Consider the following 25,755-nt stretch of genomic DNA (forward strand, 5'->3'; position numbering starts at 1 on the left):
ATGCAGCACCTCACATTTATCTAAATTATACTCCATCTGCCACTTCTCAGCCCATTGGCCAATCTCATCAAGATCCCTGTTATAATCTGAGGTAACCTTCTTCGCTATCCACTATACCCTCCAATTTTGGTGTCATCGGCAAACTTACTAACTATATTCTTATGCTCACATCCAAATAGTTTATGTAAATGATGAAAAGTAGAGGACCCAGCACCGATCCTCGTGGCACTCCACTGGTCACAGGCCTCCAGTCTGAAAAACAACCCTCCATCACGCACCTCTGTCTTCTACCTTTGAGCCAGTTCTGTATGCAAATGGATAGTTCTCCCTGTATTCCATGAGATCTAATCTTGCTAACCAGTCTCCCATGGGGGACCTTGTTAAATGCCTTACTGAAGTCCATGTCGATCACGTCCACCGTTCTGCCCTCATCAACCCTCTTTGTTACTTGTTCAAAAAACTCAATCAAATTTGTGAGACATGATTTCCCAAGCACAAAGCCATGTTGACTATCCCTAATCAGCCCTTGCCTTGCCAAATACATGTACACCCTGTCCCTCAGGATTCCCTCCAACAATTTGCCCACCACTGACTCCATCCCATCAGAAAAACTCCTAGCCATTCCAGCCATGGAACCAGACAACAGCAAATACTTATGACCAAATCCAAGAGTATAACAACTTCTCTAATCCTTTGTTCTGGGTCTCTCGCATATCATTTTTAGATCCTCCCTTGCTATAGCTGAATAATACAGACCATTTTAACATTCCTCAGATCTCTGTCTAGTCACTCTCTGTGTATAAGGGTCAGAGGATACTGGAGTGTTGCCAGACCAGAGATCAGTTTAGCTCTGTCAGCTGGAAAGTTGGTTTGCATGGCAGTGCGATGCCAACAGCATGGATTCAATTCCCATCACCAGCTGAAGTTACCCTGAAGCACTCTCCTTCTCAACCTCTTCCCTCACCAGAGATTGGCTATCAGACACCAGAAATTCCCACATCGATGTAATTTTGCAGTGTTTATTGTATCTAGTTAGTTGGGAATCCACGATCAAAGACTGCTGTGTTTGTGCAAAAACAAATACCATAGGTTTGAATTTTTTTTTACTGCTCTGAGTAAATTTTAGAAACTAAAAAGCAAAATACTGCAAATTTGAACTAGAAGAGAAAATGGTGGAAATATTCAGCACATTAGGCAGCATCTGTGGAAAAAGAAAAAAAACGTAATGTTTCAGCTAAATTAACTATACCAAAACTGGAACATTTACAGATTGGACCATCTTTTAAGGAACTACAGAGACTAGGAAAGGGGAAGAATGAACAAAAGAGTAGGTCCAGCTTGCTTTCTTTGTCATTGTTACCCTAATAAAATATTCACTGCTTTCGGTGACAAGCATACCCTTTTTGTTGCTGTTGGTCTTTATGATCTGTAGCAATGCATGAAGGGAAAAGAATTGTCAATATGATTGTAAAAAGTAGGTTAGGGTATGGTTGTCATTTTGGATTGATGCATTTCTGGAGATCTACTCATATAACATTTGATTACATGATGCTGAAATTCAAATTGTTCTCCATCGAATCTACTTCAACTGCTTCATCATCTTTCATGCAGCGTAGGGCAGAAGTGGGGAAATTTGCTGATGATTGCACAGCGCTCAGTACCATTCACAACTCATCAGATACTTAAGTGGTCTGCGTCCATATGTAGCAAAACATAGACAATATTCAGTCTTCAGCTGATAAGTGGCTGTAATATATATGCCACATAAGTATCAGGCAGTGACCATCCCCAAAACAAGAATCTAACCATTTCCTCCTTACTTTCAAGGGCATTACAATCACTGAATCTCTCACCGTCAACACTTTTATAACACTGAATCCCAGTGTAGCTAGAATCTAATAATGCTTGGCATCATCTACCTACACCATCTTGGAGCCTTTGGAAGTTTCACAGCAACTAATTCCTCCTTTTTGTATTAATCTAAGTTACTGATACCTTTGAGGAAGGCTGTCATATGATATCTTCTGCAGAAGGTAGACTCAGTCTGGATAAACAATGTAAGTTTATACATATTAGTTAATGACAAGTTAAATTATCATAAAAATTATAGAATCCCTATGGTGTGGAAACAGGCCATTTGGCCAAACAAGTCCACACTGACCCTCCGAAGAGTAACCCACCCAGACTCATTCCCCTACCCTATTACACTACATGTACCTTTAACTAATGCACCTAACACATCCCTGAACAATTTACCTAACTGCACATCTTTGGATTGTGGGAGGAAACCCACGCACACATGGGAAAAATGTGCAAACTCCACACAGTTGCCGGAGGCTGGAATCATACCCTGCTGCTGTGAGGCAGCAGTGCTAACCAATGAGCCACCGTGTCGTCCTGAAAATCAAGATAGCACTTTACTTAAGAATAACTTCAGACTGCTACAACTAAAACGTTCTCAAACAGAATTGGTAAGCACCTACTAGGAACGGTCTTTCACATCATGACAGGAAGAATTTATCCTGTGATATCACTTAACCTATTTAGGTATTAACTGCTTACACAAAATCTCCCACCTTCCAATAGGTAAATTCTTTATAAAATTGTTTCAAATAAAATCATATGTCCACAAGACATAGGAGCAAAAGTTTGCCATTCAGGCCATCGAGTCTACTCTGCTGTTCAATGAGATCATGGCTGGTCTGATAGTACTCAACTCCACTTTCCGGCCTATTTCCTATAATCCTTGATTCCCTTACTGATTAGAAATCATATCTCAGCCTTAAATATATTTAATGACCCAGATTCTACAGCTCTCCAAGATAAACAATACCGCAGATATACTACCCTCAAGAGAGAAAACATATCCTCACCTCTATCTTAAATGGGCAATCTGTTATTCTGAAATTTTGTCTTCTGATGCTAGACTCCCCCAGAAAGAGAAGCAACCACTCCACACCTGACATGCCACTAAGAATTTTGTATGTTTCAATAATGTCTTTAAGCCTTTAAGCTTCATGCCTTTAAGCTCCAATGAGTAAAAGCGCAACCTACTCTGCTTCAAACGGACATCACTTTATAATCAAGTTAACCTAGTGAACATTTTTTGGACTCTATCCTTAGAGAAAGGAGACCAGAGCTGTCCAGTATTCCAGCTGTGGTCTGACCAGTGTCTTGTATAGTTTTAACAAGGCCTTATTTTCATACTCTATTAATACAAAGAACAAAGAAAGTTACAGCACAGGAACAGGCCCTTCTGCCTTCCAAGCCTGGACCGATCCAGATCTCTATCTGAACCTGGCGCCTATTTTCTAAGGATCTGTATCCCTCTGCTCCCTACCCATTCATGTATTTGTCTAGATACATCTTAAATTATGCTATTGTGCCTGCCTCAACCACCTTCACTGGCAACGGGTTCCAGGCACCCACCACCCTCTGCATAAAGAACTTTCCATGCATATCTCCTCTAAATTTTTCCCCTCTCACTTTGAACTTGTGACCCCAAGTAATTGAATCCCACTCTGGGAAAAAGCTTCTTGCTATCCACCATGTCTATACCTCTCACAATTTTGCAGACCTTAATCATGTCCCCCCTCAACCTCCGTCTTTTCAATGAAAACAATCTTAATCTACTCAACCTCTCTTCATAGCTAGCACCTTCCATACCAAGCAACGTCCTGGTGAACCTCCTCTGCACCCTCTCCAAAACATCCACATTCATTTGATCATGTGGCGACCAGAACTGTATGCAGTATTCCAAATGTGACCAAACCAAAGTCCTATACAACTGTAACATGACCTACTAACTGTTGGACTCAACACCCCATCTGATGAAGGAAAACATGCCGTATGCCTTCTCAACCACTTTATTGACCTGTGTTGCCACCTTCAGAGTACAATTGACCTGAACAACCAGATCTCTCTGCACATCAACTTTCCCCAGGGTGTTTCCATTTACTGTTTAGTTCACTTTTGAATTGGATCTTCCAAACTTCATCACCTTGTATTTGCCGACATTGAACTCCATCTGTCATTTCTCTGCCCAACTCTCCAATCTATATTCTGCTGTATTCTCTGAAAGTCCCCTTCACCAATCTTAGTGTCATCAGCAAACCTGCTAATCAGACCACCTATACCTTCCTCCAGATCATTTACATTTATTATAAAGAGCATTTATCATAAAAAGCACAGATCCCTGTGGAATACCACTGGTCACAGTTCCTCATTTTGAGAAACTTCCACTACTACGCTGTTTCCTGTTGCCCAGCCAGTTTTCTATCCATCTAGCTAGTGCACCCTGGACCCCATGTGACTTCACTTTCTTCATCAGCCTACCATGGGGAACCTTATCAAATGTCTTTGTACAAAAGAACCTCGAACAAGACGGGCAGGGGGTATTTTGATCAGATAACTGATCATTTGGATAATTGATCTGATCATAAACAAGCAGTAACTTATGAGTGCCAATTATCCAAACATGCCTCGGTTATCCGGCAAGGCACGCCATAATGTCATTTAACTGAAAACTGATCTGATCGTAAACAAGCGGTAATTTGAGTGGAGGTTATCGAACATGCCTCCATTATCTGGCAATGCATGCCATAATGCCATTTAGCTGAATGCTGAGTTGCCTAATGCAGTTTTTACGGCAGCTTGAGATCTTGTTCGAATAATCAGAAATTCGGATAATTGACGTTTGGATAATTGTTCCGTATATGACATCCACAGCCTTTCCCTCATCGATCAACTTTGTCACTTCCTCAACGAATTCTATTAAGTTGGTAAGACATGACCTTCCCTGCATAAAACCATGTTGCCTATCACTGATAAGTCCATTTTCTTCCAAATGGCAATAGATCTTATCCCTCAGTATCTTCTCCAGCAACTTCCCTACCACTCAGGCTCACTGGTCTATAATTATCTGGATTATCCCTGCTACCCTCCTTAAACAAGGGGACAACAATAGCAATTCTCCAGTCCTCCAGGACCTCACCCGTGATCAAGGATGCTGCAAAGATATCTGTTAAGGTCCCAGCTATTTCCACTCTCACTTCCCTCAGAAACCTGGGATAGATCCCATCCGGACCTGGGGACTTAATGCTTTTTAGAATATTCAACACTTCCTCCCTCCTTATACAAACTTGATATAAAGTAATCAAACATCTATCCCTAACCTCAATGTCCATCATGTCCTCTCCTCGGTGAATACTGATGCAAAGTACTCATTAAGAATCTCACCCGTTTTCTCTGACTCCATGCATAACTTTCTTCCGTTGTCCTTGAGTGGGCCAACCCTTTCTTCTAATTACCCTCTTGCTCCTTATTTATGAATAAAAGACTTTGGCATTTTCCTTAATCCTGTTTGTTAAATATATTTCATGACCCCTTTTAGCCCTCTTAATTCCTCGTTTCAGATTGATCCTACATTCCCGATATTATTCCAAAGCTTTGTCTGTCTTCAGTCACCCAGACCTTATGTATGCTTCCTTTTTCCTTTTAGCTAGTCTTACAACTTAACCTATTATCCATAGTTCCCTAATCTTGCCATTTCTATCCTTCATTTTCACAGGACATGTCTGTCCTGCACTCTAATCAACCACTCTTTAAAAACTTTCCACATTTCAAATGTAAATTTACCTTTAAACAGCTGCGCCCAATCTAAATTCCCCAGCTCCAGCCGAATTGTGGTATAGTTGGCCTTCCCACAATTTAGCACGCTTTCTTTCGGACACCTCTCGTCTTTGTCCATGAGTATTCTAAAACATAAGGAATTATGATTACTATTCTCAAAGTAATCCCCCTCTGAAACTTCAACTACCTGGTCGGGCTCATTCCCCAGCACCAGCTCCAGTATGGCCCCTTTCCGAGTTGGACTATTTACATACTGCTCTAGAAAACCCTCCTGGATGCTCCTTACAAAATCTGCTCCATCTAGACCTCTAACACTAAGTGAATCCCAGTCAATGTTGGGAAAATTTAAATCTCCAATCACCACCACCCTGTTGCTCCTACATCCTTCCATAATCTGTACATATATTTATACTTTTATTTCAAGCTCACTGTTGGGAGGCCTGTAGTACAGCCCCAACATTGTTACCGCACCTTTTCTATTTCTGAGCTCTGCCGATATTGCCTCACTGCGCGAGTTCTTCACAGTGCTCTGCTTCAACAACAACTGGTTGTTTACGCTCCTCCGTCAGAATGCTCTGCAGCCGATCTGAGACATCCGTGCATCTGGGAGGCAACTTACCATTTGGGAGTCTTGTTTTCAACCACAAAACCAACTATCTACAACCGTTACAATTGAATTCCCTATGACTATAGCCCTTCAATCTTTTTACTGCCCTTCTGTACAGAAGAGCCAGCCTCAGTGCCATGAACCTGCTGCTGCCTTCCCTGGTAAGCCATTCTCCCCAAAATATCTAAAACGGTTTCCCTGTTTTAGAGGGAGATGACCGTAGGGGACTCTGCACTGACTTCCTGCCCTTTCTCTGCCTTTTGGTCACCTTTCTCCCTCAACAATCCCAATCTGCAGTGTGACCAATTCACTAAACGTGCTATCCACGACCTCCTCAGCATCGCGGATGCTCCAAAGTGCGTCTATCCGCAGTTCCAGAGCAATCACATGGTCTAACAAGAGCTGCAGCTGGACACATTTCCACCATGTGAAGGGGTCATGGACATCAGCTGCGTCCCTGAGCTCCCACATTGAACAAGAGGTGCATAACACGGGTCTGAGATCTCCTGCCATTTTTAAACTTAAGCTTAACTCAGTCTTAATTTAGATAAATGAAAAAGAAAAGTTTTTACCAATTACATGATGAAAAAAAAATAGAAAAACCTTACCTTATCAACACACCACAGACACTGTTTTTTGATTTGGAGGTGCCGGTGTTGGAGGGCGATGTATAAAGTTAAAGATCATTCCCAGGTTTACTTGGGAGCACTAGCTTGCGGAGTGCTGCTCCTTCATTAGGTGGTTGTGGAGTATAAGATCATAAGACAAAGAATTTATAACAAATGCTTACAGTGTGATGCAACTGAAATTATATATTGAAAAAGACGTGGATTGTTTTGTTAAGCCTCATCTTTGAGAATGACAATGTTGGTTTCAGTTCTTTCATATATAAATCCCAGAACTTTTTAAAGTTACATTCTCCAGTGAACTTTAACAATAGGTGCCATGTCAGCTCAGGTAATGCACTTAATGTGTGAGACACCCTGTGTGAGGCTGTCTGTGCCCCAATGTTCAGACTGATTCTATTTCTAATGAAGGGGATTTACAGAATCTTACATGGATTCATGCAGTTTTTAAGCAAAATAAAATGTCATTGTGCAAGTACATATTCACCCCACAAACTTATAAGTGTGTGTGTGTGCGCGCACGGGTGTGTGAGTGGGGGAAATACATCTGTGTGAGTGTAAAGGGGTATAAGTCTGTGAGAGGGTGCATGTGTCGGTGTGAGTGTGGAAGTATATGTGTAAGCATATGAGAGAGTTTGTGTATGAGAGGATCTACGTGAGTGCATGGGTCTGTAATGAGAGTGTGTGTGTGTGTGTGTGTGTGGGGGGGGGAGGGGGGGGAAGAGAGTGTGTAGTTCAGTGGGGCCACCTGTAGTTTGACATTAACCCAAGGTCCCGGTTGAGGCCATCGCCATGGGTTCCAAATTTGGCTATCAGCATTTGCTTGGCCACTTTGCGTTGTTGCCCAACCCGAAGTCCACCTTGGAGGATGGTCACCCGAAGGTCCAAGGTCGAGTGCCCTGGACCTCAGACATTTTAGAGTGTCGACACGGATACCACCATTACACGTGAGGACACCAGCCACCATTTATGGGGCAGGTACTCATGTGACTCAGTGAACATTGTCTACCTCATACTGCAGGCAAGGATGCTCTGAGGCATGGTACTTTGGCAAGATCAAACAAAGATTACAGCAACGGATGAATGGACACTGCACAATAATCAACAGGCAGGAGTGCTCCCTCCCAGCTGGAGAACACTTCAGCAGTCTGGGACATTCAACCTCAGACTTTCAGGTGACCATCCTCCAAGGCGGACTTCGGGAAGGGCAACAACACAAAGTGGCTGAGCAGAGACTGATAGCAAAGTTCGGTACCCATGGGGATGGGATGGCTTCAACCGGGATCTTGGGTTCATGGTACACTACAGGTGACCCCACTGCACTACAAACTTTTTCTTTCTCTCTCACACACACACACAAACACACTCATGTAGACTCTCATATACACACCCACTCACAGACTTATACTCCTTTACACACACTTTCTCACAGATACTCATACCCTTCCAACAATACACACCCATGGCACACACACACATACGTTTGTGGGGTGAATTTGTACTTGCACAATTACATTTTATTTTGTTCAAAAACTGCATGAATCCATGTAGGATTTTTTAAGTCCCCTCTTTTAGAAATAGAATCAGTCTGAACATTGGGACACAGACGACTTCACACAAGGCATCTCACACCTTCAATGCAATATCTGAGCTGAATGGGACGTACTGTTAAAGTTCACTTGAGATTGTAACTTTAAAAAAAAGTTATGAAAGAACTGAAACCAATGTAGTCATTCTCAAAGATGAGAGACTCAACAAACAATCCAGGTTTTTTTTATTATTAGATTAGATTCCCTACAGTGTGGAAACAGGCCCTTCGGCCCAACCAGTCCACACCGACCCTCCGGAGTAACCCACCCAGACCAATATCACTCTGATTAATGCACCTAACACTATGGGCAATTTAGCATGACCAGTTCACCTAACCTGCCCATCTTTGGACTGTGAGAGGAAACCAGAGCACCTGGAGGAAACCCACGCAGACATGGGGAGAATGTGTAAACTCCACACAGACAGTCGCCCGAGGCTGGAATTGAACCTGGGACCCTGGTGCTGTGAGGCAGCAGTGCTAACCACTGAGCCACCATTTTTCAATATATAATTCCAGTTGAATCACACTGTAAACTTTTCCCATAAATTCTGTGTCTTAAGATCTTATACACCACAATGACCTGATGAAAATTAGATTAGATTAGATTACTTACAGTGTGGAAACAGGCCCTTCGGCCCAACAAGTCCACACCGACCCGCCGAAGTGCAACCCACCCAGACCCATTCCCCTACATTTACCTCTTCACAAAACACTACAGCCAATTTAGCATGGGCAATTCACCTAACCCGCACATTTTTGGATTTGTGGGAGGAAACTGGAGCACCCGGAGCAAACCCACACAGACACAGGGAGAATGTGCAAACTCCACACAGAGAATCACCTGAGGCGGGAATTGAACCCGGGTCTCTGGCGCTGTGAGGCAGCAGTGCTAACCACTGTGCCACCCCAAAGGAGCAGTGCTCTGAAAGCGAGTGCTTCCAAATAAACCTTTTGGACTATAACCTGGTGTTCTGTGATTTTTATCATTTTTTATGGTTAGAGGAGGAGGGTGGGTTGGAGGTACGATATGTGTAGTGTCTCGGGTTCAGCCACTGCCCAAATATATCGATTCACTCACCTTCCCAGATTGCAATTCGACCACTCCCACTCAGCTCCTCGTTCTCACCACTCCCGCTGTTGCTGCAAATGAAGGTTGCTGCCGCTCAAGGTAAATACTTTGAAGAGGAAAGTTTACCCTCCCAGCAGCCCCCGAATAAAGGCTATTTACCTTCTCTATTACCTGATGAACTTGGATGCTAGCTTTTTGTGATTCACTGAGACTCCAAATCCTTCCATGCTGCAGTTATGCAGTCATAAAGGCCAAGTGTAGCCAGTCTGAGAATTACAGGTATGTCAGTCAGGGTACTGTGGAGACATACATGTGGGGTTCGAACCAGCTCTTGAATGGTGATATGGATTTCAACCAGATGGTGTTTGTCTAAATAAAAAAAAGTCATACATGGTTGTGAAATGCTGTTGGTGCTCAAAACGTGTTTCAATGGCCAATCCACTACGTATTGACATAATATTGATGAGTTATAAGAGATCTTTGGTCTCGCTTCTGCATCAGATGTATTTTGTCGAGCTGATGCAGTTTGAATGAAACAAACTTTGTATGCCTACATAGCTCTCGATGGATTCTGTGTTCTGCTTGTATTCTGCCATGCGTATTAGGGAGTCTTCTGAAAATTTCCTTTGCTTGATTTGATTGGTTGTTCATGCCCACTGTTCCTTAACCAAATGTTCCATGGGACAGTTTTTCTTGACTTTATTTTAACTGCTTGTACCACTTGAAGTTTTAGGTTAAGACACACTTTCACATTCAATGACTAGAATTCTTAATATTCTACAATCTGATGCCACTTCCTTAAAAGTTCTAAAATGCCTGAAACTGCAGCAGGCATAAGCAGAATTTAGAATGAGCCCTGATCAAGCATTTGAAAGCAATCACAACTTATTAAATTTGTGGCGGCATCATGAACATCCAAATTTGATGACACTTGTTAAACTTGTAATTTTAGGCACATAGGCATGAAATGCTACAAGATATACACACAAAAAGCAAATATTACCAAGTATTTTCAAAATGTTTCTCAGCAGCAACCCTCACTTCTTCGATTTCAACTGGTATGATAAACAAATATTGGTCCTTCTGCTATTACGCTATTCTGCTCTTAACAAACAATCAAGGTATTTTTCAATGTATAATTTCAGTTACATCACACTGTATACTTTTGCCATAAATTCTGTGTACTCCACAATCACCTGATGAAGGAGCAGCGCTCCGAAAACTAGTGCTTCCTTCCAATTAAACCTGTTAGACTATAACTTGGTGTGATTTTTAGTCCTGTTTGCTAGCACTTAATCTGGGGTATCATGTGCTATGGCCTTTCAAGTTCATCTAAATTATTGTTAAAAGTCTGGAGGTTCCTACCGCCAACACCCTGTCAGCCACCAGATGGATTTCTTCGGAAAAAAATTAATCATGGTACATTTAATTAGATGCACGCTAACTTTGGCAGAATTTAGATTACATCAAGCAGCAAAGGCGGAAAGCACACTCGCGAGATAAGGGCAGCCTGCGTGCTCGCGTCATTCCTGGTCACGCACTGCACGGAACAGTTGAAGAGCAATGGCTGGAAACGTGGATCAGATGGTGACGGTCGGAGAGGAAGAGAGACCCATCTCCAGGTCAGACAGGTACTAGCACAGGACAAAGGGTAACTGATATGAACAGACTGTGTTCCGCGGAGTATTTTGTTTTTCATAGCGCTTTGCGCCTGGGATGGGAAGCCTGGCTGGCTCTGCTTTGGTAAGTGCGGATGGTTGCTAATGGCAACTAGGAGTGACGAGGGACTGATGGTGTTCCATGAAGACGGTTCGTCCCTCCTCCAGAAACATTGGGGACCGGAGTGGTGCTTAATGGAGCTCCCACACCTATTCAACTCTCCTGAGATGATAAACCATCATCCTTTGTGGGGAATTAGTTCCACTGATGTTATGGTAATTTACTGTATATCGGTTATACTGTATATGTTACTCGTCCCCCGAATAAAGGTCGGTAAAGCAGGATGTCTATCTTCGGTTGTGTTAAATGCATCTCTACACCACTTTTGAAATGGAACAGTCAACCTTAAAGTGCCGAATGTCCACCAGTGTAGATATGCAGGGCTAAAAGCATAGAAACAGAATGCTCGAGAATCTCAACAGGTCTGACAGCACCTGAGGAGAAAGTAAAACGGAGCTAACATTCAGAAATTGTCTAGCATTCTGTTTATTTCAGCTTTCCAGCATCCGCAGTATTTTGCTTTATCTGGGAGTAGCTCCGATTCTGCTGTTTTTGATCGCTCTGAGCGAAACGGTTGGATCACTATTTCCGGTACGATACCGGAAACATTCGTTTCGTTTGAATCGCCTTTGTAGCCTTTTTTTTGCCACCGATTTGAAATTGGAGCACGTTCCCGGAAGTGGCTGCAGAACGTCATGTTCCCTCCATTTCAGTCATATTCATGTCTTTATCTAAACATCTCTTAAACGCCCCTATCGTATCTGCCTCTACCACCACTAGATTCCTACCACGGTTTAAAAAAAATAGTTTTGTGTCGCAAGTTGCTATGATCCAGACTGCACAACGTGAAAGTTTCATTAGTAACCGTTAAACAAGAACTCGACAAACATTTAGAACCATAACACAATAGAAAAGTTAAGGCATAATCTATTTTATCTGTGCCAGCTACTCATTCTAATCTTACTTTACAGCATCTGCTCCTCAATCTTACAGTTTGTAGTTCAACAGGTGTATATCGAAGTTCCTTTTAGGATTTCCACCCCTACCAGCAAACGGGGCAGCAAAATCCAGGCATGCACCACCCTCTGGATCAAAACGTTTTTCCTCATGACACCTGTAAACCTATAAATCTTGAGTCTCTTCCCTCAGGAATTGACCTCACTGAAGGGGAAATCGATTTAGTTAATCCACATCCTTCTCTGTTGCAAAAAAACCACCATGAGCCTGTCTAATCATGGCTGCAATTTACGAGCCGTGGCAAATAAATCTTCTCGGTTTCTTCTATCACTTCCTTTTGTTTTTTCCATTCTCTTCTCCCCCTCTATCTTGTCCAATATATCTTCACTTAAAACTGGCATTTGCATATGACACCAAAATTGGAGGTGTTGTGGACAGTGAAGAAGGTTACCACTGATTATAACAGGATCTTGACCAGATGGGCCAATGGGCTGACAAGTAGCAGGTGGAGTTTAATTTAGATAAGTGAGGTGCTGCGTTTTGGCAAAACAAATCTTAGCAGCACTTAAACACTTAATGGTAAGGTCCTAAGGAGCGTTACTGAACAAAGAGATCTTGGAGTGCAGGTTCATGGCTCCTTGAGGGTGGAGTTGCAGGTAGATAGGATAGTGAAGAAGGCGTTTGGTATGCTTTCCTTTATTGGTCAGAATATTGAGTAGAGTCATAGAGATGTACAGCATGGAAACAGACCCTTCGGTCCAACTCTTCCATGCCGACCAGATATCCCAACCCAATCTAGTCCCACCTACCAGCACCTGGCCCATATCCCTCCAAACACTTCCTATTCATATACCTATCCAACTGCCTCTTGAATGTTGCAATTGTACCAGCCTCCATCACTTCCTCTGGCAGCTCATTCCACACACATACCACCCTCTGCATGAAAAGGTTACAGGAGTTGGGAGGTCATGTTACGGCTGTACAGGACATTGGTTAGGCCACTCTTGGAATATTGCATGCAATTCTGGTCTCCTTCCTATTGGAAAGATGTTGTGAAACTTGAAAGGGTTCAGAAAAGATTTACAAGGGTTTTTTTTTAGATTAGATTACTTTACAGTGTGGAAACAGGCCCTTCGGCCCAACAAGTCCACACCGACCCGCCGAAGCGTAACCCACCCATACCCCTACATTTACCCCTTACCTAACACTACGGGCAATTTAGCATGGCCAATTCACCTGATGTGCACATCTTTGGACTGTGGGAGGAAACCGGAGCACCCGGAGGAAACCCACGCAGACACGGGGAGAATGTGCAAACTCCACACAGTCAGTCGCCTGAGTCAGGAATTGAACCCAGGTCTCTGGCGCTGTGAGGCAGCAGTGCTAACCACTGTGCCACCGTGCTGCCCACTAAACCCTGGGTGTTGCCAGGGTTGGAGGATTTGAGCTATATGGAGAGGTTGAATAGGCTAGGGCTGTTTTCCCTGCAGTGTCGGAGGCTGAGGGGTGACCTTTGAGGTTTATAAAATCATGAGGGGCATGGATAGGATAAATAGACAAAGTTTTTTCCCTGGGGTGGTGGAGTCCAGAACTAGAGAGCATAGGTTTAGGGTGAGAGGGGAAAGATATAAAAGAGAGCTGAGGATGGTGTGTGTATGGAATGAGCTGCCAGAGGAAATAATGGAGGCTAGTACAATTGCAACATTTAAAAGGCATCTGGATGGGTATGTGAATAGGAAGGGTTTGGAGGGATATGGGTCAGGTGCTGGCAGGTGGGACGAGATTGAGTTGGGATATCTGGTCAACATGGATGGGTTGGACTGAAGGATCTGTTTCCGTGCTGTACTTTTCTATGACTCTATCCTGGATTATTCTATGCAAGTAATAGTTAATTCTACTTCTTAATATTGATTCTGGTAACTTCCCACTCTGACATCATGCTAACTGGCTCTTAATTATTGGGCCTATTTCTTGCATCTTTTTCTGAATCATGGTGCAACATTCGCAGAGTTCCGATCCTCTAGTCTTGAGGGAAAGAATCTACAGGACGATTAGGAATTGGGGGAGTGAGAATATTGGATAGCGCTTTCAAAGATTTGGTACCGGCATGATTTGTATTGCGTTTGAACAGTTTGTTGTTTGATGCAATAACTGGATCATGAACTCTTGAAGTTATATGCAGACAAAACCCTTGCATTGGCACATCTATTGAGCCACTAAAATTGTAGTTTCCCAGGCCTCCTTTGGACAGGGTTTGAAATTGTGCTTAGAAGGAAGTGTACATATTGAGAAGTGTTGGAGACGTTAGAATCATTGACAATGGATAAATTGCCAACGCTGGATGGATTATTCCTTAGGATGTTGAAGGAGGTCACTGAGGAAATAGCAGGTGCTGTGAGGATTATTTTCCAATCTTCACTTGACATAGGTGAGGTGCCAGAAGAATGCAAATGTGGTTCCGTTGGTTAAAAACATTTCAAAGGAAATGTCAAACAATTGTAGACCGATTAATCTTAATTCATTGGTGGACACACTGTAAGCATTAATCCTGAGAGATCAGACCAAACTGTCACTTAGAAAGGCATGGACTAGTCAGGGATAGTATGGCTTTGTTAAGGGAAGGTCATACCTTTCAAATTTGAATGAATTTTTTGAAGAAGTGACAAGGAGGATTGATGAAGATGGTGCAGTGGATTTCTACGTGAATTTTAATAACACATTTGACGAGGTCCCACGTGACAGGCTGGTCAAAAAGTAAAAGCCAATGGGATATAGGGTAATGTGCCAAATTGGATTTAATGTTGGCTTAGTAATAGGAAGCCAAGGGTAATGGTCGCTGGCTGCCCTTGTGAATGGAAAGCTGTTACAAGTGGTGTTTCGCAGAGTTCCGTTTTAGGACTTGTGCTGTTGTTTTATACACTAATGGTTAACCATTTGGACTTGAATGTGGGGGCGCACAGTTGGGAAATTTGCAGATGGCACCAAAATTGGCCACATTGTGGATTGTGTAGAGGATAATTGTAAGTTTGAAAATGTTAAACATGGGTTGGTGGAGTGGGCAGGAAAGTTGTAGATAGAGTTCAGCACTGAATGCATTAGCTCACAATAATCAGGGAAATCGAGCAGTAAATGGGAATATACTGAGAGGGGTAGATAAAGTGAGAAATCTTGGCATGCAAGTGCACAGGTCCCTAAAGTAGCAGTACAGGTTAATTACATCCAAGAGTGTGGTACTGGAAAAGCACAGCCGGTGAAGCAGCATCTAAGGCGCAGTAGAATCGTCAGGTAAATTAGATTATCAAGAAGGTGTATGGAATGTTCTCCTTCGTTGGCAGAGGTATAGAATCTTTAAAAGCGTGGATATAATGAAACTGTAGAAGACACTGAGACCAAAACTGGCATATTGTGCGCAGGGTTTGGTGACTACATTACAAGAAAGATGTAATTGCTTTGGAGAGAGTTGCCAGGGCAACTGGCATATCTGTGGCTATGAGGAGCGATTGGAAACGTTGGGGTTGTTTTTCTTGGAAGAGAGAAGGCTGAGCATCAAAATGATGGAGATATATAAAATTGTGATGGGTAGAGAAACAGTAGACAGGAGGAACTTGTTTATCTTAGCAGAGAGTTCATAAACCAGAGGTCATAAATACAAACTAAGTAGCAAAAGTTTAGAGAGGACATGATGAAGAGCCAATTTAACGTAGCGGTTACACCTTAAGTGCTGTAAATTGCTGCAGGGCTAGGAGTTGTTTGCAGAAAGATAGGATTAGAAAGATATCTGGAAGTCTTTGGATCGGCATGGAGAAGATGGGCCGAGTCCTATGTTTTTACTTCGGCATTCAAGAGATTGTGTTTGTGGAAGCATTTCAAATGAGTTTGGGACAAGTGCAATGTTGCACTGAAGTTTTTTGTCCTTCTTCTTCAATGCAGTTCTACACAGAAATATAGAAACATTGCATTGCAAATATATAAATGTTAGTCAGTCAGACTTTTATTAATTACAGATTGTAACTGCTGATATCCTGAAGCATGTGCAGTAAAATCTCTGAACTTAAATTGAAATAGTGCTTTAAAGGATGATCAAACACAAACCAGAATGTAAAAATTATATTGAGAAAAACTTTCAGATTAGGTGCATTTTTATTAAAACTTTTCAAAATAAAAACAATTTCAGCACGTGAGGTCTTTTTTAAAAAAGTGCGTAGTCTTAATTTATCATTGATCTGTTGGGGTTAACAGACACTTCACTCAGTGTAAGCCTTGAAGGTCACCCAGTCAATACTGCTTTATAGAACAAAGGAACATATGCTTTCATTCCAATGCAAGCTTCAACTAAGGTGTACGCCACACAGGGTACAATCTTGAGAAGGAAGAGCAAGATGTTATTGCCAGAGAGGGAAACATATTAGCACTGAAGGTTGTTCACTTAGTTGCTTCCTGGGATTAAGAGGTTAGCAAGCACAGTTAAACATAACGCTTTTATTCACGGCAGTTCAAAAGAATGAAGTGTGAACTTATTGAACTACATGAGTTTCTGAAGTGTTTGACAGGATAGATGTTGAGAAGATGTTTCCACTCGTGAAGATATCTTGAACTGGGGGCTTAGGTACGGAATGAGGGAGCACTCATTTAAAACTGAGATGCAAAGGAATTTCTTCTGTCAGAGGATAGTGAATTCTCTGCTTCAGACGTTTGCAAGCAGATCACTGAAATTATTTAAAGAGGAGGTAGATCAATTTTTGAAATATCGGGGAATTCACAGCTATGCGGAGCTGGTACAAAAGATAAATTGAGGCCTGGGATAGGTAAGGCATAGTCTCGTTATTTGGCAGTGCAGGCTTAAAGGATCAAATGGTCTAATGATGCTCCTGATTTCTTATCATCTTAGAAGAAAAAGGAGCAAGGGTAGGCCTTTGGATCATTGAGCTAAGCGCTAAATTATAAAGCAGAACCAAAAAGGTGGTAATCTGTTTTTCTATCTGAGTGACAAGCTAATGGGTGCAGGATCAACCAGATTAAAAAGGTAAATGCATGGCTCATAGGCATGGGAGGAAAAGTGCAAATTCATGGGATATTGGCACCAGTGCTGGTGAAGGATAAAGCTGTTTCAATGGACAGGCTCCACTTGAATTGTGCTGGGACCAGAATCCTGACTAAATGTATAACTAGGGCTGTAGAAAAGGCTTTAGACTAAATGGGGATTGGTGGTTCAGTTGCATGGAAAATTGTAAATTCAAAGGCACAGGAAAATATGGGATTGCTGGTTAGCGATGAGGTTAATTGTTACCAGAATTTAAAAGTTAGGCATGGAGTTTGTTTCTTCATAATAAAAGTTTTGGGAAACCTGATAATAGAAGAAACTTAAAGGCTTTGTAGCTTAATGTGAAAAGCATTCAGAATAAGGTAGACAAACTGTTCATACAAGTTGAAGTCACAAGGACTTTGCAATAACTCCACGGAGGCCAGTATCCCATCACCAAGTCCCCCTTTATTTACATGTAGAGTGTCCTTGACACTCATCCAGCTCCCAGTGAACAGGATGTCTGACACAACTGTCCCTGTCTATCAGATAGGCCTCACTGGGGCTGTTAATCTGGTCCAGTCAGAGAACTCATATTCCATGAAGTCCACCTGGCTGACTTAGTTATAATCACTCCAGTCTTTCCACTAGATAAAGTGAGGGGGGGGAGAAAGTGAGGCTGAGGAGAGATTAATTTTTTTTCCTGAACAAGTAACAGGACAGAGTAATAGGCACAGCAGGTGAGGGGACCACAGAGTGGGATGTTGTACTTAAATGTGCACAGTATACAGCAGAGAGTAAATGGGTTTGTAGTGCAGATCAAAATTGGCAGAGAAGATGTGGGCAAAAAGGCCCCGAAGGAAGTTATGTACAGGCCTGAAAGCAGCAGTCTGGATCTGCAGTAGAAAATAAATGTGGAATAGAAAACGCTTGTAGGAAAGACACTACAAGAATAATCATTGGGGACTTGGTATGTAGATGAACAGGGAAATTAGGTTGGTTCTTAGGTTGGTAGAAAAGTAATTTGTGGAATGTCTGCAATTTTGTTTTTTTGGAATAGCTTATGGACTAGGCAGTTTTGGATTTATGAGGCAGACTTGATTTAGGGAACTTATAGTGAAGGAACCCCTAGGGGCAGTGACCATAATATGATAGAATTCATGCTACAGTTTGCAAGGGAGAAGTTTGAATTAGATTTGATGGTATTACAATTGAGTAAAGTTAACTACAAAGTCACGAGGGAGGAGCTGGGGCCAGAATAAATTGGAATGGTAGCCAAGCAAGAAAGATGGCAAGGTAGCAATGGCAGGGGATTTTCAGCAGGCACAGCAGAATTGATGCCAAGGAAGAAGAACTCTACTAAGGGGAGGACGAGGGAACCATAGCTAATGAGTGAAGTGTAAAAGCAAAAGAAAAATGTACAATATCATGGGGTTAGTGCTAATCCAGAGGGCAGCCTTTAAAACTCAGCAGAAGAGAAGCAAAAAGGTGGGAGAAAATGAAAAATGAGGGTAAGCTCACAAGTAATAGCAAAAAAGATTGCAAGAGTTTTGTTTTAGAAAGGTAAGAAAGAGGCAAGAGCGGATATTGGACTGCTGAAAAATGAGGCTGCTCAAGTAATAATGGCGAGCAAGGAAATGGCAGAGGAACAGAATAGGTGCTTTACGTTAGCTGACTGATAGAAGATAGAGGGTGGGGATAAGAGGATTCTTTTTTTTTCAGGATTACAGTCCGTATAGGGATCCCTGAAATCTGCAGAGATCAGTGCTTTTTAAATTCACACATGGGATGAGGGAGTCACTGGCTAAGCCAGCATTTATTACCCATCCCTAATTGGCCAGAAAGCAGATGAAGAGTCGACTGCATTGCTGTGTCTGGAGTAAGGAGTCGGTCAGATGATCTTCAGTAAGGCATTGGACAAGGTTCCCCATGGGAGACTGATTAGCAAGGTTATATCTCAGAGTATAGGGTGAGATAGCCATTTGGATACAGAACTGGCTCAAAGGTAGAAGGCAGAGGGTGATGGTGGAGGGTTGTTTTTCAGACTGGAGGCCTGTGACCAGTGGAGTGCCACAAGGATCGGTGCTGGGTCCTCTATTTTTGCCATTTACATAAATGATTTGGATGGGAGCATAAGAGGTATAGTTAGTAAGTTTGCAGATGACACCAAAATTGGAGGTATAGTGGACAGCGAAGAGGGTTACCTCCGATTACAACCAGATCTTGACCAGATGGGCTAATGGGCTGAGCAGTGGCAGTTGGATTTTAATTTAGATAAATGTGAGGTGCTACATTTTGGGAAAGCAAATCTTAGCAGGACATATACACTTAATGGTAAGGTCCTAGGGAGTGTTGCTGAACAAAGAGACCTTGGAGTGCAGGTTCATAGCTCCTTGAAAGTGGAGTCGCAGGTAGATAGGATAGTGAAGAAGGCATTTGGTAAGCTTTCTTTTATTGGTCAGAGTACAGGAGTTGGGAGGTCATGTTGCGACTGTACAGGACATTGGTTAGGCCACTGTTGGAATATTGCGTGCGGTTCTGGTCTCCTTCCTATCGGAAAGATATTGTGAACCTTGAAAGGGTTCAGAAAAGATTTACAAGGATGTTGCCAGGGTTGGAGAATTTGAGCTATAGGGAGAGGCTGAACAGGCTGGGGCTGTTTTCCCTGGAGCAATAGAGGCTGAGGGGTGACCTTATAGAGGTTTCCAAAATTATGAGGGGCATGGATAGGGTAAATGGGCAAAGTCTTTTCCCTGGGGTCGGGGGGTCCAGGACAAGAGGGCATAGGTTTAGGGTGAGAGGGGTAAGAAATAAGAGATCTATAGGGCAACTTTTTCACACAGAAGGTGGTACGTGTATGGAATGAGGTGCCAGAGGAAGTGGTGGAGGCTGGTACAATTGCAACATTTAAGAGGCATTTGGATAAGTATATGAATAGGAAGGGTTTGGAGGGATATGGGCCAGGTGCTGGCAGGTAGGACTAGATTGGGTTGGGATATCTGGTCGGCATGGACGGGCTCAACCAAAGGGTCTGTTTCCATGATGTACATCTCTATGACTCTAAGTAAGGATGGCAGTTTCCTTCCCTAACATGTTTTAGTTAGCCAGATGGCTTTTCTGATAATCTGCAGTGGTACCATGGCCATGGTTAGACTTTTTTAATTCTAGGCTTTCATTGAATTCAAATTCTACTGTCTGCCATCGTGAGATTCAAACCTGGGTCCTCAGAACATCACCAGGAGTTCTGGACTAATGATAATACCATTAGGCCGTTGCTTCCCAACTATTCATGATCTAAACATTAATGATCTAGATGAAGGAACTGAGGGCATCGTTGCTAAGTTTGCAGATGATACGAAGGTGGAGGTGCAGGCATGGAGATTGCTGAAGGATTTGGTAGACTAGAAGAGTGGCAAAGAAGTGGTAGATGGATGAATTTGGTATAGGCTATTTTCTAAATGGAGAAAGGCTTCAGAAATCTGAAGGGACTTGAGAGAATCCTGAACTAACATTCTTAAGATTAATATGTAGGTTCAGTTGGCGGTTAGGAAGGCACATACAATGTTAGCATTCATTTGAAGAGGGCTAGAATACGAGCAGAAATGTACTGAGTTAAAAACCGAGAAAACTGTGAATGTTGTAAATCAAACAAAAAACAAATTGCTGGAAAAGCTCAGCAGGTCTGGCAGCATCTGTGGAGAGAAAGCAGGGTTAACGTTTTGGGTCAAGTTACCCTTCCTCAGACCCCTTCTCGGCTCTAAGGAAGGGTCACTTGATGTGAAATTTTAACTCTGATTTCACTCCATAGATGCTGCCAGACCTGCTGAGCTTTTCCAGTAATTTTGTTTTTATTTCAGAAATGTACTGAGGCTGTATAAGGTTCTGGTCAGACTGTATTGGAAATTTCGTGAGCAGTTTTGGGCCCCGTATCTAAGGAAAGATGTGCTGTTTTGGAGGGATCCAGAGGAGGTTGATCCTGGAGGTGAAGGGCTTGCCATATGAGATGCGATTTGAGGATTTCTCTGTACTTGGTGTTTTAAGAAATGAGGGGCAATCTTATAGAATGCTGAGAAGCCTGGATAGCGTGGATGTGGAGAAGATCTTTTCATTAGTAGGAGAAGCTAAGACTTGAGGGCACAACCTTAGAGTGAAGGGACAACCCTTTACAAGTGAGACAAAAATAAATTTCTTCAGCCAGAGGGTGCTGAATCTGTGGAATTTGTTGCCATAGAAGGCTGTGGTGGCCAAGTCATCGAGTGTATTTAAGACCGAGATAGATTGATCTCCTTAATCAAGAACCAAAAGTTGTAAGAAGAAGACAAGAAAACGGTGTTGAAAAATTATGTTCATTATGATGAATGGCAGAGTAGGCTCGATGGGCTGGATGGCATAATTCTGCTCCCATATCTTGTGTGTCTATACTTTATTTAACAAGATGAGGCTGACCTGTGTCAACATCACCTTCCTGCATGTTCTCCATTTCTCGATCTTTTGGGATTGAAAAATATACTGTTCAGTTGTCATGCATATTCTAGTCAATGTCCATACATTTCTGGGGAGATAAGTCCACAGGCACACAAGACTGACCGTTGACTTAAATATCCATGTTATTTTGGCTGGCACAATACTGAACATGTGATCAAAGTTCTGTTGCTTCAGCTTGGATTTCACTGCTTCTGGGTGATTCTTGTCTGAGGTCAGTTGCAGCTGCTATCTTGATTGTTTAGATAGTCATTACAAACTACCAGGAAATTCTGCTGTTAGATACAATAACATCACTTGAAACCAGAATGTAACTTCTTTACTTAGAAATGCTGTTCTGTGTTTCACATGATTTCACATTCTGGATGGACAATTATAGTTCACATGCAAGAACAAGTCTATAAAGTTCAAAATTCAGACCAGAGTGAAGCGAGGCTGTGTGGTAGCCCATATATTACAATTCAGTTGACAGCAACTAATTTATCTTATCAACTGTTCTGTCAGTATTAAGTACCATCTAGATGCACACGCTTTTAACCTCTGAGTTCTGTACCAAAACTAAATTGACTATCACTGATAAACATGAACTGTAGTTGGCAGATGACAAGTGTCATTGCCCACTGCACATATTTGCAAGCCACTTTTCCCCTTTTTATTTTTTGCATACAAGAAACTTAGGCTCACCTGAATGCTGCCAAAAACAAAACTTCGATCAACCTTAGATCTTATTGGTCAATCATTGTACCATCCATTTACTTTGAAAGAGAGACTCTGAAATATATTGAGCAACTTCTGTATCTTGGCAGCCATCCCACTCAAAAGATAAGTAGTAATAGGAGATCAAACACCAAATCACATGCTCCAGCTCCAGCTTCAACAAACTATTAACAGAAAGTGGTGACATCAAAGATTTCTGCAAGTCAAAAAAAAAGTCGAAGTGTGAGAACAATTGTCATCATCACACACCTATACTGTATTGAGATCTGAACTATATATCAGTAATACATGCGCTCTTGAGAAATTTTCAGTGTCTCCAGCCACATCTGATTTAAAGAGAAGATTATGGAACATGTGTGGTGGGCTTCTTGAGGCCGCTCCACAAATATTTAGCCAAAATTTCTGTATAATAAGCTTTGGACTGGATACTTGTGTTCAGATTGCCAAAAACATGTTCCCCCATCAGGTCTTATTTTCTCTGCTCTCAAATGGCCAGAGTTCCAGGGAGGACATAAAGAACGCTTCAAAAATACTCTGAAGTGTGGCAGCTTAATATCTGGGAGCCTCTGATTGCTCAAAATTGCGACTGCTTGTCAATGAAGCTGTGTCTTCCTTTGGGTCACAGCAGTGAGGCAGAAAAAGAAAATTGAAGGAATCAAATCCTGTACTACGAATTTGCCTGAATGGAGGAGGATGTCTCAACTAATGGTCAAAGATCTCTGGGTTGAAAATTGTTTGCTCAGTCACAAGAAGACACATGGCAGTAACTCATGATACTGAATAGATGTCCTCCTAGAATTGAAGGTCATAATAGTTATAGGTCACACATTTCTAATCCTGATATCTGAAATGTTGCAGGGTATATCAAGGCAAATGATCTTCTTTTGTTAATTTGAAACCTTGGCAGCTTCCTGCATTATGCTTCTTAGCTACCCAATGTAAGCTTGAACAAAGTAGGAGAGAATTGTGCAAGTGGATTGGATAATCAAAGATGAATTTTGAACAAAAGGGTGAGAACCTACTTGCAATTCTGAAATTGCTTTATGGTTCTAGCTCAGGTAGTCAAAAAACCTTTGTGTCCATTTCTATTTACCAGGACTGTGAAAAGAGGCCTATGATTTGTTTGTGGTCAAATACAGATGCAATTCAGAGCACTTACTTCAAGAATCATGGATTAGTATGGTTCATTATATCTATGAAGTTGAAATTTATTGTCACTAATGAAGCTCTGAGTTACTAAACTGCATTCTAAATATCTTAAGTATTTTATAACTAATTCTTAAGTTGAGCAGGAATTTTCAATGTTACAATCATACAATTTATAAATAGGCACATTGAATCTGCTGTGCATAAGATCATGGCTAATCTGTGCCCTCAACTCTTTGTATTGCCCTACAATCGTTCACACCCATGCAGTTGTTAATCTGTCTTAACTCAATCTTTAAAATATTCAATCAACCTATCCTCATTGCTCTTTGGGGTAGAAAAATTCCACAGAGTAAGAACGTTCAGAGAAATAAATCCTCATCCTAAATTGGAGACTTATTTTTTCCAAATATGTCCCAGAGGGGAGAAAATAATCCCCTCAGTATCCACCTTGTCAAGTCCTTTTTATATGCTTCCATAAATCTTCTGAACCCCAATGGATATAAGCTCAATCTGTTGAACCCTTCCTTACAAGATTTTTCTCAAGGTTTTATCCCAGGAATTTGTCAAGTGAACCTTCTCTGAACTGTAAGATTCAATTATATATCCTTTATCAAATCAGATCATTGGATCACAACTGAAGTAGTTCAATCGATGCTCAGTATACTTTAGCAGATCATCCCTACTTTTTTTAATATTCTATTCCCCTTGGAATAACCTAACAACATTCCATTTCTTTTCTAATAACTTGCTGTATCTGCACACTAATTTTTAATGATTCATTTACAGAGATGCCTAGATCTTTTACTGCAGAGTTCTGCGATCTCTCTCTCTCTCTCTCTCTCTCTCTCTCTCTCTCTCTCTCTCTCTCTCTCTCTATTTAAATATCTTTTTTATTCTTTCTGCCAAAATGGTTAAGTTCACATTTTTCCACATTAAACTCCCATCTTCAATTTTTGCCCATACACTTAACCTATCTATATTCCTTTTCAGATCCCCAAGCCCTCTTAGAACTAAAGTGTCCTACCTCTCATTTTGTCATCAGTAAATTTTGCAACCTTTTATTTGGTCCCTTCATCCAAGTCATTGATATAGATTGACATAGAATAATTAAGGCCTCAGTAGTGACTTCTGTGACACTCAAACAGTTGCAGCTCATCATTCCCAAAAAAACGAATCATTTATCCTTGCTTCTTGTGAGTTAACCTATCCTTTATCCATGTTAATAATTACCTCCTATACAGTGAGTTCTTACTTTGAACAGTAACTTTGATGTAACACTTTATCAAATCCATTTAAGCTACTTCCACAGCTTCTCACTTATCCACATTGCTTGTCACATCCTCAAATAATTCCAATAAATTAGTCAAGGGTGATTTCATTTTCACAAAATCTCATAACTGATTGAAATATAGATCAGAGCATACTCTCCATGACAGATGTTAGTCTAAGTTTGCTCCTTTCTTGAATAGGGAAGTTACATTTGCTAAAGTTGTGGTTGATGGGATCCTTGCAGAGCCTCAAAATTAAAACAATTTGTTCCTATCTCAGCCGCCACTTCTTTTAAGAGCCTAGATGCATGCGGCAGATTCTGGGGTCACGTCAGCGTTTTATTCTTGATTTTTCTGAGTGCCTTTCTCTATCATTGTAAATACTTTAAATTTCTCCATTGCTTCCCTTGCTGGTATTTGTGACCTCTGCAATGAAGACAGACACAGAAAATGTTGACTTAATGCTTCCCAATTTCCAAGTCTTGCTGTTGAGGGCACTAATACTTATTTTAGCTATTCTTAACCTTTTTACATAATAGAATCTCTTGCTATCTATTTTTGTGCGTCAAACTAACTTTCTGCCTTATTCTACTTATTAAACCCTTGTTAATTACCTTTTATTTATGTTCAAAACATGTGTTTTAGACCTACACTTGTCACTGTCAAACTGGATGTGAAATTTAATTATGATATTACCACCGCTACCTCGACACTCCTTTTACAAATGAGGTCATTAGCCCTGTTCCATTGCACATGACCAGGTCCAGAATAGTCTTCTGTCTGGTGAAAAACAACATTGTCCAGGTACACTCTGAACTTATTCAGAGTGAGCCACCATGCCATCCCACTCAATGGTTTAGCACTGCTACCTCACAGCGCCAGGGATCCGGGTTTAACCTTGGGCGACTGTATGGAGTTT

At 41.6% G+C, this 25,755-nt stretch overlaps 1 protein-coding gene and 1 long non-coding RNA gene across 6 annotated transcripts in view; one reads left to right on the forward strand and one right to left on the reverse strand.

The window, feature by feature from the left end:
• Positions 1–9,548: 9,548 nt before the first annotated feature.
• Positions 9,549–10,990, reverse strand: LOC148150588 (uncharacterized). The gene is made up of 3 exons (XR_015751807.1): positions 10,890–10,990; positions 9,696–9,893; positions 9,549–9,611 (listed from the first exon to the last, which is right to left on the reverse strand). It is a non-coding gene; the product is annotated as an uncharacterized LOC148150588 (long non-coding RNA).
• Positions 10,991–11,061: 71 nt separating this feature from the next.
• LOC122548623 (uridine-cytidine kinase-like 1) overlaps positions 11,062–25,755 on the forward strand; it is a 205,683-nt gene continuing 190,989 nt past the window's right edge. For 3 of the 5 annotated variants that reach the window (XM_087979769.1, XM_087979785.1, XM_087979778.1), the window contains exon 1: positions 11,062–11,155. In XM_087979769.1, the coding sequence (XP_087835895.1) occupies positions 11,088–11,155 (68 nt within the window). In that variant the 5' untranslated portion in view covers positions 11,062–11,087. Of the gene's footprint in view, positions 11,156–11,347; positions 11,459–25,755 lie in introns of those variants that run through there. The other 2 variants (XM_087979772.1, XM_087979791.1) reach the window with 2 other exon arrangements.

This window comes from Chiloscyllium plagiosum, unplaced genomic scaffold (assembly GCF_037043375.1).
Source record: "Chiloscyllium plagiosum isolate Xiang-an unplaced genomic scaffold, Cpla_swu_hap1 HiC_scaffold_3, whole genome shotgun sequence".
Classification (NCBI taxonomy): Eukaryota; Metazoa; Chordata; class Chondrichthyes; order Orectolobiformes; family Hemiscylliidae; genus Chiloscyllium; species Chiloscyllium plagiosum.